The 18,887-nt window shown below is 42.8% G+C and overlaps 1 protein-coding gene across 1 annotated transcript in view; it reads right to left on the bottom strand.

Moving 5' to 3' along the window:
- Nucleotides 1-18,887, bottom strand: part of FUT8 (fucosyltransferase 8) — a 122,963-nt gene that overhangs the window by 69,795 nt on the left and 34,281 nt on the right. The window contains exon 3 of the mRNA XM_058161855.1: nt 13,712-14,123. Coding sequence (XP_058017838.1) covers nt 13,712-13,914 — 203 coding nt within the window. The 5' untranslated portion in view covers nt 13,915-14,123. The remainder of the gene's footprint in view (nt 1-13,711; nt 14,124-18,887) is intronic.

Below are 18,887 nucleotides of genomic sequence, written 5' to 3'. Positions count from 1 at the left end.
TTGGATGTACCACTAACAGATAACTGAAGTGGCTGATGATCCTACTAGTCGCTGGAAAGGGCTGAACTAAAAGATTGTACTGAGACATTGATCATAATAACACAAGAACAAGCACTAAGCACCAGATCCATAGAAGCGGGGGTCTAGGTACATTAGATATAACCCAAGGTGTCAGCATTCCAAGTAATACACCCATAGCAAACAGAACTCCGAGGCAGGTAGACCAGCTTCAGGGTTGACACAAGGTACCAAGGGGCCTCAGAGACAGTCAAATATACAGTGGCAGGATTTAAAATGCAGGCAGGAATATCATACATATTTATTTATTAATGCATTTGTCAGGTTCCGTAAAGTATGGGGAAAAAACCCTCAGCACGCCAAAGCAGTAACCAAGTTTGTTTATCCTGATATCGGTACTAACTGACCACGTTAAAGTGTTACAGAAAGGAATCTTTGTAGGAGCTGACGCTCCATGCTCCCCATCACCCTTTAAGCAGCATTAACCCATATCCTTCCTCTCCTTACCCAATCCATCGCAAGCTACTCCAGTTCCGTACTGCTCCATCTTTCCTTAAAGTGATGGATGGTGAAAAACTACCTCAGTGCATGCTCCTGAAGTCATCTAGCATGTAGCTGGGAAGTCAAAGTGAGAGGCATGCCTCAGAGCTGACGACCCAGCAGAGCAGGCACACAAGAAGGGTTGTCGGCTTCCGGTGGCACCGTAGGCGTTGGAGACGGTCCTTTTGGACCATCAGCCCTGTGATCTCGTTAAAGTCGTTCAGACAGCGCTCATCAACTGTCTGATGGCTTGGAAACCTTTCCCTCGGTAAAAAAAAAGAGGGAAAGGTGAGCTGCCAGGTGGAGGTAGAGCTCCCTGAGAGCCCCAGAAAAAAATTCTAGGGGCAAAAAGGGTGAGAGCTCCTTATTTAAGCCTGGTGAAAGCTTCGGATCCGGGATCCTCTGCATTAATTTATTAATGCAGAACAAAACGCCGCGACCATCTCTGCTATCAAGATGAAAATCAATCTTAATTTACCTTAAGCAGACGGAGCAAAGGCAGGACAGGCTGATGTAAGCACCAGACCTCAACTCGATCTCTGAACGGTACTTGAGAAGAAAGGAAATGGCGCCTCTGCTTAATAGAGCGTGAAAATGAAAGTTAAGGAAGTTCTCGTTAGCATCATTAGCACCCTTAACTCTGTTTAAACTTGCTGGATTTTATACTTATGTGAAGAAATGTTAAAGAGAAAAGTTGAAGGACTGCAGAATTGATTTACCGAACCCAAATAAGGAGTTTATGAACAGATTTGAATTTGTTGCAAAGTATAAAGTTTAAGTAAGATGGCTTTTGTGCAATTAAAGCCTGCTGTTTCTAAGGAAACTGGTGCCTCGTTAGCTCAAATATATAAACTACAAGAAGAGTTGAAGGAATTTCTAAAGGCTCAAATTTTTGCTATAGACCAAAAGTTTAAGGAAATTGAAGAGAAAATAATGAAAGTTAAAGATACTCTTGAAGCTCAGGACGAAGATATAAAAGAAGATACGGTGGCAGCATTTAAAAGTTTTCTTGAATACACAAATCAGCTGGATGAAAGAGTTGACGAAGTTAATCAAGTTAATTTGGACTTAAAAAATAAAATAGAGGAGCTTCAGACTAAGGTAGAGACTGCAGATGAAGAACGAGTTTTGTTGCAATATAGAGTAATGGAATCTGCATTGAGAGTGAGAGGTTTGAAAGAAAATAAGCGAGATAATTTAAAAGATGTCTTTGCAGAGGTTTTTGCACAGATGATTGGACAGAAACCTGTAGGTCTTAAAACGCAAATTGAAAAAATCTATCGTGTTAATTCATGGGTTGCAAGAGAAAGAGATGTAGTGAATTATTTTACAACTAGGAAGATTAGGACTGAGATTTTACAAGCTTCTTATAAAAATAAAACTCAAATATTAGGACAAGAGGTATTGGTGTTAAAAGAAATTCCCTCAAAAATTTTAAGAAATAGAAAAGAGTTTGCTTTTTTGGTGGACGAATTTAGAAATCGTCAGATATGGTTAGAGAAATACCAACTTAATACGGTGTTTAAAGCAAGAGATTTTTATACTAACGTATTGAAGGCTGGAACTCCACCACTGCTAGAAGTTAAAATGGGAAGAGAAGTGGAAGTGGTTAAAAAGTGTGAGAAGGTAGCAAAGCAAATACAATCTAAAGTAGAGGCTGTGACTAAGGAAGAAAGGTTGAAAGCAACAGGGGAAGAGCAAAGAATGATTGTAATTACTAAACATAAAGAACAAGGAGTAAAGAAGCAACAATTTCAAATGAAAAGAGCATCTTTTAATGGGAAAGGGTAAATCACAAGCAAAATGTTTGGATATACAAAGTAGAAAGGATAATTTATATTTGGTTTTAGTAAGTAATTAGATAAGTATAAAACTCAAGGGAATTTTTTTTCTTCTTATATAAAATACTTTATAGATGGTATTTGGAAATTAAATTGGGGTGTATAGTCTTAATCGGTAACTTAAATGTGGAAGACATTTGGGATATTGATGTTATTTTATTATATATGGTGGATTTAGTTATGCTGGACAAAAATTGATGTTGGGTTATATAAAGTGTTGGGAAAAAATTAAAAAAAGAAATGGAATTGGTTAAGGCTTGTATGACAAAATGGTTATAAAATATTTGGTAATTCATTGATATGGAAATATGGGGAGGAAAAAATTGAGTTAAATGTTAATTTTATATAAGTTAAAAAGTTAAGAGAGAAAATTTTATAAAATGTTAAAGTTTGGTTGATTATATAAAAAAAATTATTTAGTAATTGATGTTATTGGGTATGGATATTAAAAGTACTGAACTGTTGGAAGTGGTGGAAACTTCAGTGTATCTGAATGAATACCCACAAGAAAATATACTGGAATGAAGAAGATGGACTGACTACAATTAGAACAATTATTGGATGAAGAAATATCAAATATCTTATGAATGAACATTTCCTTTTTTTCTTTATTATGGAGAAGGAGAGTTGAGGTTATAGGGGAGGGATGGGAATTTATGGATAATTAGTGTATTTTAGCTTATGATTGTAAGATCTTATACCCTGGATTTTGCTCTGGGAAGTCCAGGGGGGGGGGGTGAAGATGGGTGGGGGGAGGGGAGTGGGATGTATTGAAAAATTTTTTTTGTAAAACTCTTTAATAAAAAAAACAAAACAAGAAGGGTTGTCGGCGAAAGCGTGCAGCAGCAAAATGGTGATCCCCACATGAATGGCGGCCTCAAGTATCATCACAGGGCTGGGGCTGACAGCATTTATTTTATTAATAAAATTTATATATTGCCCATCTCTCTATCTAAGTAACTGGGTGCTTTGCAAAAAAACTGAATAAAAAATTAAAATAATTAAAGTTAAAAAGATGGAGAGAGCATCCTCAAGCCACCAGCCACCCCAGGGTTGCATCTGCTCAGTATCAAGAGAAATGTTAAAAGGGCAATCAATTTGGGGTTAAATTCCAAATGAAATTGGATCTTCAGGGTAAGGCGTCATGAAGAACTTTCAACTGCAGGTTTCAAAAAATCTTATTAAAATGAATGTCTATAGGTAGCTCTTTAGCTCATTAGTTCAGAGAGAGCAAAAGAGATAGGGTATCTGTCGTGTCCCACTCCCACACCGACGACAGGGTCTAGGAAGTCCGTATCAAGCGTGGCAACGAAGCCTCTGCAGCTTGTCAAATTCTGTTGTGTCTTGACCGCTCTCACAGCAGCCGGGGCCTTCTTATCTGCTCCCGAACACGGAGGAATGTATGCCTCCCGGTCCCAGCCCTGGCTCCATGCCCAAGCAGGCTGCAGAGGAGGGAGCATCCCCCAACCCCAGCCCTGGCTCCATGCCCAGGCAAATGGAGCAGCTAGACCCCTCCCCCTCCTCCACAGCATGTGAGCCTGAGGAAAGTTTATTTCCAACAGCTGCTGATTGGAGTGACCCTCGCATCAGAAGACTGGATAGGCGGAGGCAACAGAAGGAAGGGAGGGGCAGGCCTTAATGAGTGCTGAGTCATGGAGCCACACTCCATGGCCTATATAAAGGATCTGCTTTCTGGCAGTCTCTGAGTCAGGCAAAGTCGAACTTATCTTGCTGAAGTCACTTTCTGGTCTCCTGCCTGCTCTGAGGACTTTGCTAGGACTTTGGGCAGAGCTGCAGAAGCAAGCCTGATTCGGATTTCCCTGACCCGGCCGTCAGCGGACGAGTGGGACACGACATCTTCTTTCGAGGCTTCTCAGGGCAGGCAGGAGTCCAAGTTGTGACTTCAGCAAACTAGATGAGAGTTTGCTTGACTCAAGGTTGGAATGCCAAAAGCAGGTCCTTTATATAGGCTGTGGGGCGTGGCTCCATGACTCAGCATTTATCCAGGCCTGCCCCACCCTTCTTTCTGCTGGCGTCGCCTCTCAGATCTCCAGAAGTGAGGATCCTCCCACTCTGAATTGTCTTCAGCTGTCTCTACTGTCGGCATCTGGAAAAGGGAGGGGTCCGAGGGAGCAGGTCCGGGTAATTGCACCACTTGGCTGACTTCCTGCTCTGACGGCTGCGTCGAAGGAACACACACTGTATGAGTGAGCTGTATTGGGTTTCTGTTTTCACTCCTTGAGTCCTCTCCGGGCATGGGGCCAGGGCCGGGGGCTGGAGGCATGACAGGCCGTTCATCTTCATTATCAGACTCGGAGTCTGATAACAGGCCCGGGAGGAGACAGGAGGGGCCCGGCTGAGGAGGACGGGGCACAACAGTATCTCTTAGGCAAAGAAGCAACGTCGAGTTGGCCAAGCCCACCCAGCCAGTCATTAGGGCAGAGAATCAGTTGTTAAAAAATTTGAAGCCCACCACTGGTTGAAAGAACCAAGTCTCAACACTCTTCTGGAAAACCAGCACAGTAGAGGCCAACCTCACTGCAAGATGTTCCATAGGGAAGGAGCAGCAGCTATATAATAATAAATCCAATTAGCGTGAATCACAATCATTGCTCAAGGCTACTCCTGAAAATGTTCTAAAAGGGCATCAGCCAGGGTAATTTGTAGTCTATTCCATAGGTGCCATGATGGAAAAGCAAAACTTTCTTGTTTTATCCTTCCTCACCTCAGATAAGTGAAATGACTCAAGCAACTTCTCTTGGGTGTTATTAGGTTGAATCCAAATGGAATAAACAGTTCTGTAAGCTTACATGCCAAGCCATATAGAGCTTTCCACTCAAAACTAGCAGTTTGACTTACACCTGGAAACATTAGCAATCAATGCAGATTGTAGCAATGGGATATAAAATAGGTATAATGTGCATAGTGGTTGATGCCAATTAACAAGTGAGTTATTGTACTTTTGACTCCAATACAATTTCCTACTGTCTTTAAAGGTAGTCCCCAACACTATGGAGCATTATTAAAGATGTAAATCATTGTAGTTGGGTCCTCCCATTCCAGGATGGGAGAATGGATGTGGACAAAGGCCATCTTCCACCTGCTTATCTAGCAACCCCCCAAAATCTGAATCTTCTCCTTCAAGAGCAATATATCCTCTCCAGGTAACTCTGCAGCTACCAGAGAATTGCAAGGAACAAACTGTAATACATTCTGCTTGTATTCACATTTAGCCTATTTTCTCCCATCCAGACTTCTAAGAGTCTCCAGTACCTGTATAGGACTCCAGCACCTGTACAGCATCTCTAGCTCTGTCGAGACAGACAATATAAAATTGGGTATCCAAAATACTCTATGAATGACCCACCAGCTATTAAATAATAGGAAGGAGAGAACTAACATCTGTAGCACTGCACAAAATAACAAAAATATTCACAAAAGTAAATTTGGAGATTTTTCTTATGAATCTTCCAGAAAATTTAACACATGAACATAATTCACTCTTTAAAAAACCCAGCATCAGAAATACACAAAATTTTTCAAACTGTACCAAGTTTACATAAAATATCTTCATTAAATTAATAACACTTCACTGAAAAATACAGAAATATTCCAACTATCTTAAAGCATCAAACTTAGATGCTTTTTACAAAAGAAAAGAAGCAGTTTTTCACAAATGATATTTGATAATGTCATGGAAAGGCACAGATATATAGATAGATTTATTTAATGTATTTGTTCTGTCCCCCTCCCCACCTCACATCAAAGAGCGCAGGAGCGAGCATCTAACAGTCATTTATTCTACAACCGACTTGAATTTCCTTTGTGGATAAAAGACTTGGCAGCTACAGTTCAAATGCCTGCCAAGTTCTTTATTACTTTGCAGAGATGGGAGTCCACGTATCAGAAGCCGTTGCCGGGGCAGCCAAGAGTTCACAGAATAATTCCTTCACACAGTCTAGGCCTTAACTCAAAAACAACTGATCCGAAGTTCACGCTTCGTAGTTTTGTCCGTCACAGAGGCTACGGAGCAACTCCACCTGCTTTTATCCCCTGTGGGGTGTGGCTCAGTGACTCAGCACTCTCTGGGCCTGCCACACCTCTTCCTTTGCTGCGCACGCCTCTCCTTCCGACGCTGTCTGGGATCAATCCAGGATTGATCCCCCTCACCCTCTGTCGGTGGGGGCTCTGACACCTTCTTCCTGGCCTTCAGCTGGCACCTGAGGCGTTGCCAGAAAGGAGGGACCTGGAGAGGGAGGCCTTGTCGGCTCCTCTGCCTCACTCTCAGAGTCATCCTCCTCCAGGAGGACAGGCTCGGGAGCCGGAATCACAACAGTATTATGTAGATTGGGTGTTGGCCTACCTGAACGCCATTTCTAGTAGAGCTGGAAGAGAGCATCCAGAATGAGTAGTAGATCTATGTTCTGCATGTAGACTGAGCATGTGATCTTCATTTGCATTCCTGGTCACTCCTCCCTCATCTGGTGTCTCCTCAGTTCGGCACAGATCAAGCAATGCATATACACGTGTCCTGTAAAAGAGGAGCCCCTCCCAGACTGTGGACCAAACGTTAGTAAGGACTAGATGTTCTCTTCCAGCTCTACTAGAAATGGCGTTCAGGTAGCCCAACGTCCATTCTTCCTAGAGCTGGAGCATCCACAGTGGGACATACCAAAGCCGGCCTGTCCCTTTAACAGGTGGGTAGCGTCTGGTCCGAAGTCCATCTGGCATTATGGACCCTCTGGAGAACTCTTCTCCCAAAGGCCGCTTCCGCCGAAGCGAATGTGTCCAACTTATAATGCTGAATGAAGGATGAGGGAGAGGACAAAGTGGCCGCCCAACACAACTCCTCAACAGAGGCCTGTGTCGCTCATGCTGCTGTGGTAGCCGCACTCCTAGTGGAATGATCCGTTATTCAGCTGGGAATTGGGAGAGCCTGTGATTCATATGCCTCAGCTATGCAGGCCCTCAACCATTGACCCACTGTTGAAGGAGTAACCCTATTGCCTAATGTGGATGGTTGGAATGAAGTAAATAATGATTCTGTTTGCCTGAATAAGGATGTATGCTTGATATAAATATGTAGGGCCCTTCTGACATCTAATGTATGCCACTTACGTTCAAGGGTATGTGTGGGTCTGGGTAGAAATTTGGTAAGACCAATTCTTGCATTCTGTGAAACCATGTGTTAATTTTGGAAATGAAGGTAGGGTCAAGCCTTAGTACAACTCTGTCTTGGTGAAATATGCATAAGTCGTGTCTTACTGACAAGGCTGCCAGTTCTGAAATCCTGTGAGCTGAAGTTATGGCAATGATGAACGCAACCTTGAGTGTTAGGAAACGCAGTGTGGCTGACCATAAGGGTTCAAAGGGGCTGCCAGTGAGGGCTTGTAAAACCTTAGTCAGGTCCCAGGTAGGATACCTGTGGATGACTGGAGGACACAAATTAGAGGCCTCCCTAATGAATCTGCATACCATGGGATGTCTAGAAAGTGATTCCCATGTACCTAGGGTTAAAACTGAAGATAATACTGCCAGTTGTCTTTTAATGTTGTTGGGGCCAAAACCTTATCTAACCCCTCCTGGAGGAATTCCAGGATCTGGGCCACCAAGGCTCCTGATGGATCAATCTGTAGCCTGGCGCCCCATGTGCAGAACAACCGCCAGGTCGCATTGTAAATTCTAGATGTGGATTGCCGTCTAGATGCCTGAATGGTGTGAATAACCTTGGGAGAAAAATATTTGTTCCTCATGCCTGCCACTCAACCATCAGGAGGTCAGTTGTAACCACTGGGGCTGTGGGTAGACCAAGGCCCCTTGGCTGAAGTGTATTCTGTTGTCCGGAATTCTCCAAGCTCGTTCAACCAATAGACTCATCAGGTCGGCGAACCAGGGCCTCCTGGGGCAATGAGGAGCCAGGAGGATGACTTCCACCTTTTCCTCCAGCAACCTCCTGATGAATGCAGGAATCAGGGGAAGAAGAGGAAAGGCGTACAGAAGACCCAGAGTCCAAGGGGAGCGGAGAGCATTTATCCCTTCTGTTCCTCGTCTCCAGTATCTGCTGAAGAATCAGGGAAGCTGGGAATTCTCTGGGGATGCAAACAGATCCAGGAGTGGGGTCCCGTAGTGATCTGATATTTGCTGGAACAGCGAGGGTTGTAATCACCACTCTGCTTGATCTACCTTTGCCCTGCTGAGACTGTCTGCCTGTACATTCAGAACCCCTGAGATGTGCTCGGCCCTTAATGACAGAAGGTGCCATTCTGCCCAGCGACCCAGCTGACCTGCCTCTGTCATGAGGGACCTGGAATGTGTCCCCCCTTGACGGTTGATGTGTGCTTTGGCCTTCATATTGACTGTTAGGACTAATATGTGGCGCCCAGTTAATGAGTCCTTGAAGGCTTTGAGAGCCAGATGAACCCATCTGAGCTCCAGCCAACTGATCCTGTGTGTCATGTCCCCTTGTGTTCACTTGCCCTGGGCTAGCATCTGCTGTCCATGTCTCCCCAACCAAAAAGGGTGGTGTTGGTTGTGATGGTAACTCGGGAGGGTTCCTTGAAAAGGCACTGTTGCCTTGCGCTGTTAATGTCCACCACTGTAAGGAACGCCGCACGTTTAACAGGAATCTTACCTTGTCCTGACAGTTGCTCCTGCCCGATCTTTGGAATTGCAGTAGAAGCCATTGCAGCATCCTGGCGTGGAACTATGGCGATGCATGACATCATTTTGCTGAGGAGCTGCGACAGGAGGGACAGAGGGACTGACCTCATGGCCAGGATGCACTTCACTAGACGTTGGATCTGTCTTGCCTCTCCGGAGGGAGAAAGACATGGCATGTTGTCATGTCTATTAGGGCTCCCAAATGGAGTAGATTGGTCGTTAGAGAAAGATGACTCTTCTTGTGGTTGATGGAGAAACCATGGAGTTATAGCACTCTTATTGTGGTCCGTAGATCCCTCTCCACCTGGCTCGCTGAAGAGGACTGGACTAAAATGCCGTCCAAATAGCACTGGATTCTTATTGGTATTGAGCGCAAGTGTGCCGTCAGAGCTGCCAAAATTTTTGTAAAGGCCCTCGGTGCTGAGGAGAGGCCGAAGGGCATGGCTCTGTACTGATAATGTTTGTCTGAATAGGCAAAACGAAGAAACTGTCTGTGTGCTGCTTTGACCAGAACATGAAGGTATGCTTCGGTTAAGTCTATTGAGGTCAGGAAGTCGCCCTGGCACATGCTTTCTAGTTTTGATTTAAAAGACTGCATCTTGAATTGTTTGAACTCTAGACACTGGTTTAGGCATTTTAGATCTAAAATCCTCCATCCCTCGAATTCTTTTGGATGACAAATAGAATCGAATAGAATCCATTTTTGTGCTGTTCTTGAGGGACTGGTTTGATCGCTTGGATTTCCAGCAAATGCTGGATTGCTGACTCCATCAGGTGTTGCCTTGAGGGGACCCTGGATACAGGGCAACTGAGAAAGAAGGCGGGGGGGAGAAAAATTCTAGTGCCAATCTTATTGTATTGAGAACCCATGTGTCTGAAGTTGTGGCCTCCCACTGCTGGAAATGGAGGCTGAGCCGACCACCTTGGGTGGTGCGGTCCTGCAGTCACTATGCACGGCAGTAAGGACGACTTCCTACCCCTCAAAAGGGCTGCTTGCCCTAAGGTTAATTACGGATCCTGAACTCTGATCTGTCAGAGTGCCTCTCCTGCCGGTTAGGGTACTGTTGTGCCTCATCCTCCCTCCTCTCCTCAGCCGGGCCCCTCCCATCTCCACCCGGGCCTGTTATCAGATTCTGAGTCTGATAATGAAGATGAATGACCTGTCATGCCTCCAGCCCCCAGCCCTGGCCCCATGCCCGGAGAGGATGTCAGGAGTGAACAAACAAGCCCGATAAACTTCACTCCTACAGCGTGTGAGCAGGAAGCCAGCCACGTGCTGGAATTACTGACAGCAGATCCAGCTGAAGAGAATATAAAGTGGGAGGATCCTCGCTTCCGAAGATCTGAGAGGCGACACCAGCAGAAGGAAGGGAGGGGTAGGCTTGGATAAATGCTGAGTCATGGAGCCACACCCCACAGCCTATATAAAGGACCTGCTTTTGGCATTCCAACCTTGAGTCAAGTAAAGTCTCATCTAGTTTGCTGATATCGGACTCTATCGCTGAAGTCACAACTTGGACTCCTGCCTGCCCTGATAAACCTCGAAGGAATTTGGCAAGCTGCAGAGGCTTTGTTGCCACGTTTGATATGGACTTCCTTGACCCGGTCATCGGAGGGGGAGGGGGACACGAAAGGTACTGTCGTTGAAAGGATTTATAGTCATGGCCTGGTTCAGAAAGATCTGTTTTCTGTAATAAGGGGAAGGCCGGTATTCACCCCGTCGATAAAGGGAAGGAATGGCCTTGCCCTTGCCTCTGGTTTCCACTAGAATGGGATCCAGATTTTCATCAAATAATTTGTCACCCGTGAAGAGTGCTGATGCTAATTTCCATTTGTTCCGATTGTCGGCCTGCCAGTGCTTAAGCCAGAACAGGGGACAAGTGGTAATAGATGATGCTATAGACCTTGAAGCGAACTTGGCCGCATTCAATGTAGCATCAGCTAAGAACTCAGCCGCTACAATTAATTTATTTATGTCTTGACGTACCCTCATATCTTCTGGTGGAATGTGTTCCTGCATCTGGCAAAGCCAGAGCAGGGAGGTGCGATTAAAGAATGAAGTCGAAGTGGCAGCATTCACTGCCCAGGCAGCCACCTGATGGGACTTACATAACGAAGCCTCAGCTTTCTTATCATCTGGTTTCAGATAGTCCATAGCGTCTGTGGAATCAAGGCTGCTGTTGTCAGTGCTGCCACTGATTTGTCCACCATGAGTACCTGCAAAATGTCAGCCAAATCTGAAGCTACGTTGTATAGCTTTTGTTCAGTTCTGGAAAAGGGTAATCCTGCCCCTGGATTGTGCCATTGTCTTTAAATTATGTCTAAAAATAGTTTGGGGGATGGCATTACCTCAGCCTCAATTGCGGGGTCTGTAAAGAGCAAATGACCAGAACTCCCGTTTGGGGTCAGGATTTGTGACTGCCTCAGATTCCATATTTGTAATGGCTTTGGCCTTGCGAAACAAGGGTTTGAAAAGATCTGGCTTGAAAAGGCCTGTAAAGGGAGAAGGTTTTACACCTGCCCTTTAACCCTCAGAAAGGGCCATCAGGTCCTCCTCCTCAGCCGAGGAGTCTCCATTCCTAACTGACTGTGCCACAGATGGATTACTCTGAGGTACCATCCAATCTTCTTGTATAAAAGGTTGCAAGCCTGAAGTCTGATGGAATGGAACCCCTGGTGAAGGTTGGTTCCTTTGTTGTAAACCAATGGCTATTCCCTGAATAATAGCCTGAGCCATCCATTGTTGCCACTGTGCAGGCATTGCTGTGGGTGGATCCCCGCTGCAGTAGGAGTGAAGGAGGCCCTGGGGCCTGAAGTGGATGACTGTGCAAACATTGTTGCAGGCAAGTTGGGATTTGCAAATGCAAAGGCCTCTGTTCTATCCAAAACCTCTCCTAAAGTAGGAGAGGAGTGCTCCCTGGCACCCTCTGGTGATCAGGCCTCATGGGAGGAAGGCTGCAACTGAGCAGGATCATTTAAGGGATCCTGTGGCTCCTGCTCCTGAGGGCGGGGAAATTCCATCCCTCTAAGGTTTGCATTTGGCTCCTGGCTTTCTTTAGCCTTCTGGAGTTTAGCCAGCTCTCTTCCCAGGGCCTTTTGATGCCTCTCTGCATCCTTTTCAGCCGATTTGGAGCTCTTCTTGCTGCTAGAAGTGGCTGCCTGGCTCCTGGTGGTTGCTTCTTTGGCTGCAGCTTTCTGGCTACAAGCCCCTGTATTTTGGCCCGGAGAAGAAGCAGGGCACACCCTCTTGTCCCCTTTCTGGGCCTGCTGGCTGGCAGAAGGCGTCTGCAATGCCATTACCCTGTTTTCAATAAGGCAGGCTGCTCACGAAGAGCTGAAGTTGCCGCAGCAGCAATTAGCGCTCCCCCATGCTCCTACCGCTTCAGAGTGTGCCCAGGCAATCTGGGCAGGGACTGATTTCCCCTCCGCCGTCTGGCAGGAATGCCTGGCCCCCTGACTCTGATCGATGCTGGTGAGGCCTTACCGCTGTTGTGCGGTGGCGGGGACTTCAGCTGTGAAGCCGGAATGAGACCACTAGCCAGCAAACCAGCTAGCGATCTAATCGCCAAAGTGATCCTGCACCGTTGAGAAAGGTGAAGCCATTGATCGATCACATCTGATTTGCAATGCAGACTGAACCGAACTGAGGAGACACCAAACGAGGGAATAGTGACCAGAAATGCAAATGAAGATCACATGCTCAGTCTACATGCAGAATATAGAGCTACCCACTCTGATTGCTCTCGCTCCAGCAAGAATAGATGCTTATAAATGTAACTGCCTAGATTTCTAACTGTAAATTCTACCTCAGTGTAAGGTTTAAGTTTACTAATTATCACAAAGAAATCCATCTAACTACCAGTACTAAATGCTACTGTTTGGAACTATCTCTGCATATCTAAAGTTCAAGATTTATCTCAATCATAAATCCACTTTTTACTTACTAGATACACATTATGTCTCAAGCTGAATAAACAAAAACAGTAAGAAAAAATTCAGGAATATAAAAACTATATATGGAAACACAAACCAGTTTGATGGCTAAGGCAGCAGTCTAGAAAACAGGAGAATATTTATGTGATATCTCTATTTTTTGTAACAAAACAATATTTAATCTTAATTTTTTTTGAAAAGATTAAAAATACAAACTAAAAAGAAAAGAAAAAAATCAATGCAAAGTATTTGCTCTATGGACTATGGAGTAAAGAATGGTAGATGCCATTTATTTATGTCAGTTTCAACTTATTTCATTACAGGTAGGTATTCTTTCAGAAAAAGTGGAAGGGTGCCCTTCTACTTTTTAGCTACAACTGTAAGCAGAGCATAGCTGCACATCCCTAAAAACGAGAGCATGAAGTTGCTGTACCCTAAAATTAATATTTTTTAAAATTTTCAGTTAGCTGTAAGATCATTGTTAACTTTTCCGAATATATTAAAAAAAAAATCAACATTAAACTATCCATAGCTTCTACTATTCAAAAAAAGGATCTATATCAGGAAAAAATATTACAGAATACGTGCATAGCTCTAAATGCATAATGGCAGGATCCGTCAGAAAAGTATTTAATAATGAATTCAGCTTCGTTCTTATGTTTGTATATAAACAATAGAATGCCAGAGTACTCATGTTCTGAGAAAGATTTAAAACATACCTGAGAGACTCTGCCATTCGTCTTAAATCTTCATTTTGCTGTTTCAATCGTTCAAGTTTTGCTAATATTTTTGACAGTTCACGGCTAGAGTGGTCCGGATGCTCACTGTCTCGTACTAAGTGTCCACCTATGTAAAAGAGCAATGTTCCCCAAGCAAAAAGAATGAGCATAATCCATCGCCAGGAGCCAGTCCATGGCCGCATTTTCAAATGTTTTGTCCACTACAAAATAGTTTTTGTTCACAAAGTAAACATTGTAATTCCTTAGTCAATACAAAGATTCCAAGGCTTCAGTGCTATTCATCATCATCTTGTGCTTCTCAAGGCATTTATCCTATAGCAAAATTTCAGAATAATTATCCAGGATGATGAACATTCCAAGTACTAAGGTCACAAATGTTTTGGCTTTATGCCTGAAAAAAAGAAACAAAATGTTAATGTTATATTTTAATGACAATTATATATTTAGATAGAGATCAAATTACTAGATATGGAATTGCAAATCAGTTATTGACTTTATACTACTTCAGCCTGTCAAAGAAGTATAACATACTGTGATAATAACACAAACTAAAAAAGAGAATCATCCTTCATTAAGGAATATGCTTTATTCCTTAGTCAAAGGTAAATAAGAAGAAACCTATCAATAAAGGAGAATATTTGTAGCTCAGGATTGAAATGAGGGTTCCTTGGTGTTCTCTGAGCTTGGTGGTTGTTGCTGTTGTTGTTATTTGGGGGGGGGGGTTGGTAGCACTGTTTGGGTAGTGAAATGTCTGCAAGAAAACAGCCAAGTTCGGAGAACATTAGAAACCTAATTCAGTAGATTAGAGTAATTCAGTAGAGAAAATCAATTTATATGGTTGCTAAAAGTTGACAATGACTCTATGGCATGTAATCAATAATCATAACTATTCGTTTTTATAGAGCTAACGGTAGATATAAACAAACTCTCTTGAACAAAGGCAAACAGTTCTTATGAGCCATAGTAGAAAAATACTAGAGAAAAATGTCATCAAATCCAAATATAAGACCAAATATACTATCAAAGCCTGGGAGAATAGAAAACATTAATTTTGAGACAACAATATTTCACTGAACGCAAAAACATGTATTAAGTTATTAAAACTGTGCCTATTAAACCATTATAAATAAGAAATAGTTACAAATGTAATAAGCATTATACTTATTTAACCTATCTAAAATACTACTGAAAGCATGTTAGGTTATATCTGGAAACTTATATTGACAACAATGTCATGAACCTATTAAGGATAATTTCAGTTTAGAATGATTAAGAAGAGAGTTTGATACCTGGGAGATCCAGGTTCAAGTCCCTGTATGACCATATAAGACCATGATGGCGAACCTATAGAAATGTTCTTACGTAGGCTTCCCCAAAAAGCACGAAGCAGAATTCTGGTCCCGACAAAACCCCTTTTATTAAACAAACAGTGAATTCCTCTTATTCACCTTCAGCAAAGTCTTTCAAGGGAGAATTTACAGTCACAAACCTTATCAGGGTTGGAGAGCTGCCAGGCCGATATCTTTGAAACTTGGCAAAGAGTCTTGGAGAGTCATAAACCAATTAGGCAAACTAATTGTCTTCTGCAAACTCCACTCTCCTTTTGCTCCTCTTTTATTCCCTCTGGGAGGGCGATTCATTGTCTACCTGTGGCCTTGCTCCCAAGTCGACCGTTGTTCTTTAGCTGTTCTCTTCGTCTGGCAACTCTGAGCATGCGCACACTGGGAACAGGCTCCAGCCGTTCATCTGCCTCATTGATGTCCGACTCTGAAGGCAGCTGATAACTAGCATACGGCCCTGGCCCCCTCTCTGCCTCCAACACAGAGCCCTCATCAGAGCCTTCCCCAGACTCCAGGACTGGCCCATGTTCCTCCCCAACCTCCTCATTGTACAAATCTGCTGCCAGCTCTGCTGGCTTCTGGCAGGCCACAACAGGCACACGTGCCACAGCTGGCACACGGAGCCCTTTCTGCAGGCACGCAAGCCGTTACCCAGCTCAGCTCCACCGCACATGCGCACGCGCCTCCTGCCGGCCAGCTGATTTTCAGGAGGCATGGGGGGGCACATGCAGAAGATGCATGTGCATGCATGGGGGATTGCACGCACATGTGCAGCGGCGATCGCACACGTATGCACGAAGACGGAGGGAGAGTGCAGGGTAGGTACAGTCATGGCCCATTTTTGGGCCCAGAAGGTTGCAGGTTGACGTACTAGGCCCAAAACAGGGGGGCTGGGGGTCACATACACAGGTGCATGGGGGAAGCGGGGGGCACACATGCATGCATGGGAGATGGGGGAGTCGCATGTGCATGCACAGGGGTGGGGGAGTGTGGGGAGTCGTATGCACACACGCAGGAGGGCAGCACACGCACGCTTTCGGCACTCAACGAGAAAAAGGTTTGCCACCACTGATATAAGACTTGTACAGGGACTTCTTCTTGTTCTCTTCCAGCCATTAGGCAATTTGCCAATTCTTTAAGAATTCTCAAAAATAATATAAAATGATTCAGCCAAGCTATAATGAAGTCCTTCATGTATCAATACAGGGAATATAGTCCTGAAGATATAAATTTGTTTAAAGTAAATAGCTTTTCCCCCAACAATCTTTTATCAGTCTGAAGCTTCAATCCTGACTCTGCTATTCTTCAGAATGCCACATAATCTCTTGTTGGTGAAAATACACAAAATAGGATTCAGTAACATTACTTTTTCTTTGTTATCCATTATCTTTTTGCCAACATTATTGAGCCAGTACCTCGTTTCACTTCCTTTCTTTTGAATATATCTGAAGCTCTTTCTGTTGCCATCAATGAATTAGATTTCCATATAATAGAGGATCAGATGCTTCATTTTTAACATAAGTGATGTTATGAAATGATAAGTATAATTAAAATATGTATCTTTTCTTTTATGTACACTGAAAGCATATGCACCAAGACAAATTCCTTGTGTGTCCAATCACACTTGGCCAATAAAAAAAAATATCTATATTTTGCTCAGTCTATCTTACTGAGAAACAACAACACTTTTTAAAAAGGCAACCAGCAAATCCAAACAGTAATCTACTGTAGATTTCCAAATTACTTTACATAAAAGAAATGCTTTTCAATGAAATAACCTTTTTCTGAAGTAAACTTCTAAGACTACTGAATAGAGCAATTCTCATCACTGGTTTGGAATGTCTAGTGGCTCCACTGGTCAGACCAGGAACCAGCCAGGTACTGTAACATCAGGTGTTCGCTGTAGAAGTCCAAATTTTCACCTCAAAGGAATGGAGTAATTTTTGACACGTCTGTCCTAGCTGAGGGACTGAGTCAAAAGCTGGATACTGTTAGTAAAGGAGGCGTGTCCTCACAACTCTGACAGACTCAGTCCAATCAGCTAGCAGACGAGGTCAACCCATTCCTGGATGCTATCTCCACCACAATGGAGAATAGAGCAATTTGCAACACTGGTTTTAACAACAGTTGGACATTATATTCAACACTTGTGCTGTCTGTTAATATATCTAGGTTTTTCTTTACTCCAATAGCATCTTTATTCTGTTCCCTATTTTGTGAAAGAGTGCATCATGGGCAGAGTATAGGGTTCTGTCTGTGTTGCTGCTGCCCATTTTAACTAGTATTACAGTGTTATAGTATATATTTTTCCCAGCCTAATTGTCAGTTCATCTGAGTACTTTCTTTCATCTATACAAGACATTCCTGAATCTAGATAAAAGACAGTCTGATGATAAAAATTCAGATTTTGATAGCTGTAGCTAGGGAAAAGGTGCTGTCACATTCCCCCTTTTTTTTTTGGCCACCATGGACTAACATGGCTCTTCTCTTACTGTGGTAAAAGCTACAGGTTGTTTACCTTTGCTATATCTTTAGCAATTACCATAAAGAAAAACTGAAAGATTATTTTGTAGAAGAGCTTGGAACAGTTACACAGTGGTCCCCAAACTTTCTGGCAACAGGGATAGGTTTCTGAAGAAAAACTGTCTTCAACAGGCCGGGAAGGGATGGTTTCACGCGCAACCTAGATCCTGCAGGTGCACAGATGAAGCTTCATTCGCTTGCATATACCAATATCTCAGGACGATCCTCATCCAACACAACATACATGCACACTTTAAACCCAAGAATACACCTTGCTAAATTTGAAATAAGTATACTCACATTAGAACTGTTTACAAATAATTAAACAATATAGTACATAAATCATAATTAAACTAAGGCACATTATCCTTAGGATAATCATTACAAAATTTTTTAGAGCATAATTGAAACATTGGAAAATTAACAAAGTAAATCTTATATTAATATCAGGTTATATATTAATTGGGATTCATTTAACAGTTTTCCTGCTTGTCCACTTGGGGGCACTGATATTATATGTCCAACATGTCTCTTGTTTATTCTAAGATATGATTCATCAATTTAAACTAATGTTACCCAGTTACTTATACAAAGCAACCATTCAAGGGATTCATTCTATTAACCAATACCAGCTTCTAATCAAGTCTTCCAAGGTACAGACTTATATTTTCTAATGGCATTAACTTTCCCAAGTTAAAAAAAAGACACTGAAACAACTAATCTATTACTTTTTCTTCTTGTTGAACACTGTTTTTAGCAAACAGATGCCAGGTATGAAAGAAAAAAAATTATCACATGATTTTATCTTCATAAAACAGGTTCAATAATAGCATACCCAGATCTGAAACCTGGCATGCAAAAAAATAATAATCTCCAGAAGATATCTAATTTTAATTTAAGTAACATAATCTTTTTCCAAGAATGAAAGGAAATGCCCATTAGAAATTTAAATAACTACCCTTGAAATCTTTACCAGAATTCTTGTATAGATGTATTCAAGCTTGTATAGCATTTTATTCATAAGCCAAAATGGCCAGGCATTTGTTCACATGGTTTAGAGCCTAAAATTTCTTTATCTCCTTTTTACGTAGATTTTCTTTGGTTATAGCAGATTACTGTATGCTAAGGGCACACTGAATGTGAATGTAACTTTGATTTCTTATGGTATAACTCTCAACGCATTGTAACCTTCCAATGTAACCTTTTCTCCCTTTGCTGTAAGTCATTCTTTGAAAACTGTATCTTTCTCAAGGACGTTTATAATGACTATCTTTATTACCTCCTCCCTATAT

This window comes from Ahaetulla prasina, chromosome 1, assembly GCF_028640845.1.
Source record: "Ahaetulla prasina isolate Xishuangbanna chromosome 1, ASM2864084v1, whole genome shotgun sequence".
In the NCBI taxonomy this organism is placed as follows: Eukaryota; Metazoa; Chordata; class Lepidosauria; order Squamata; family Colubridae; genus Ahaetulla; species Ahaetulla prasina.
The sequence above is the reverse complement of the archived record's forward strand: the minus strand, read 5'-3'. Positions and strand labels throughout refer to the sequence as shown.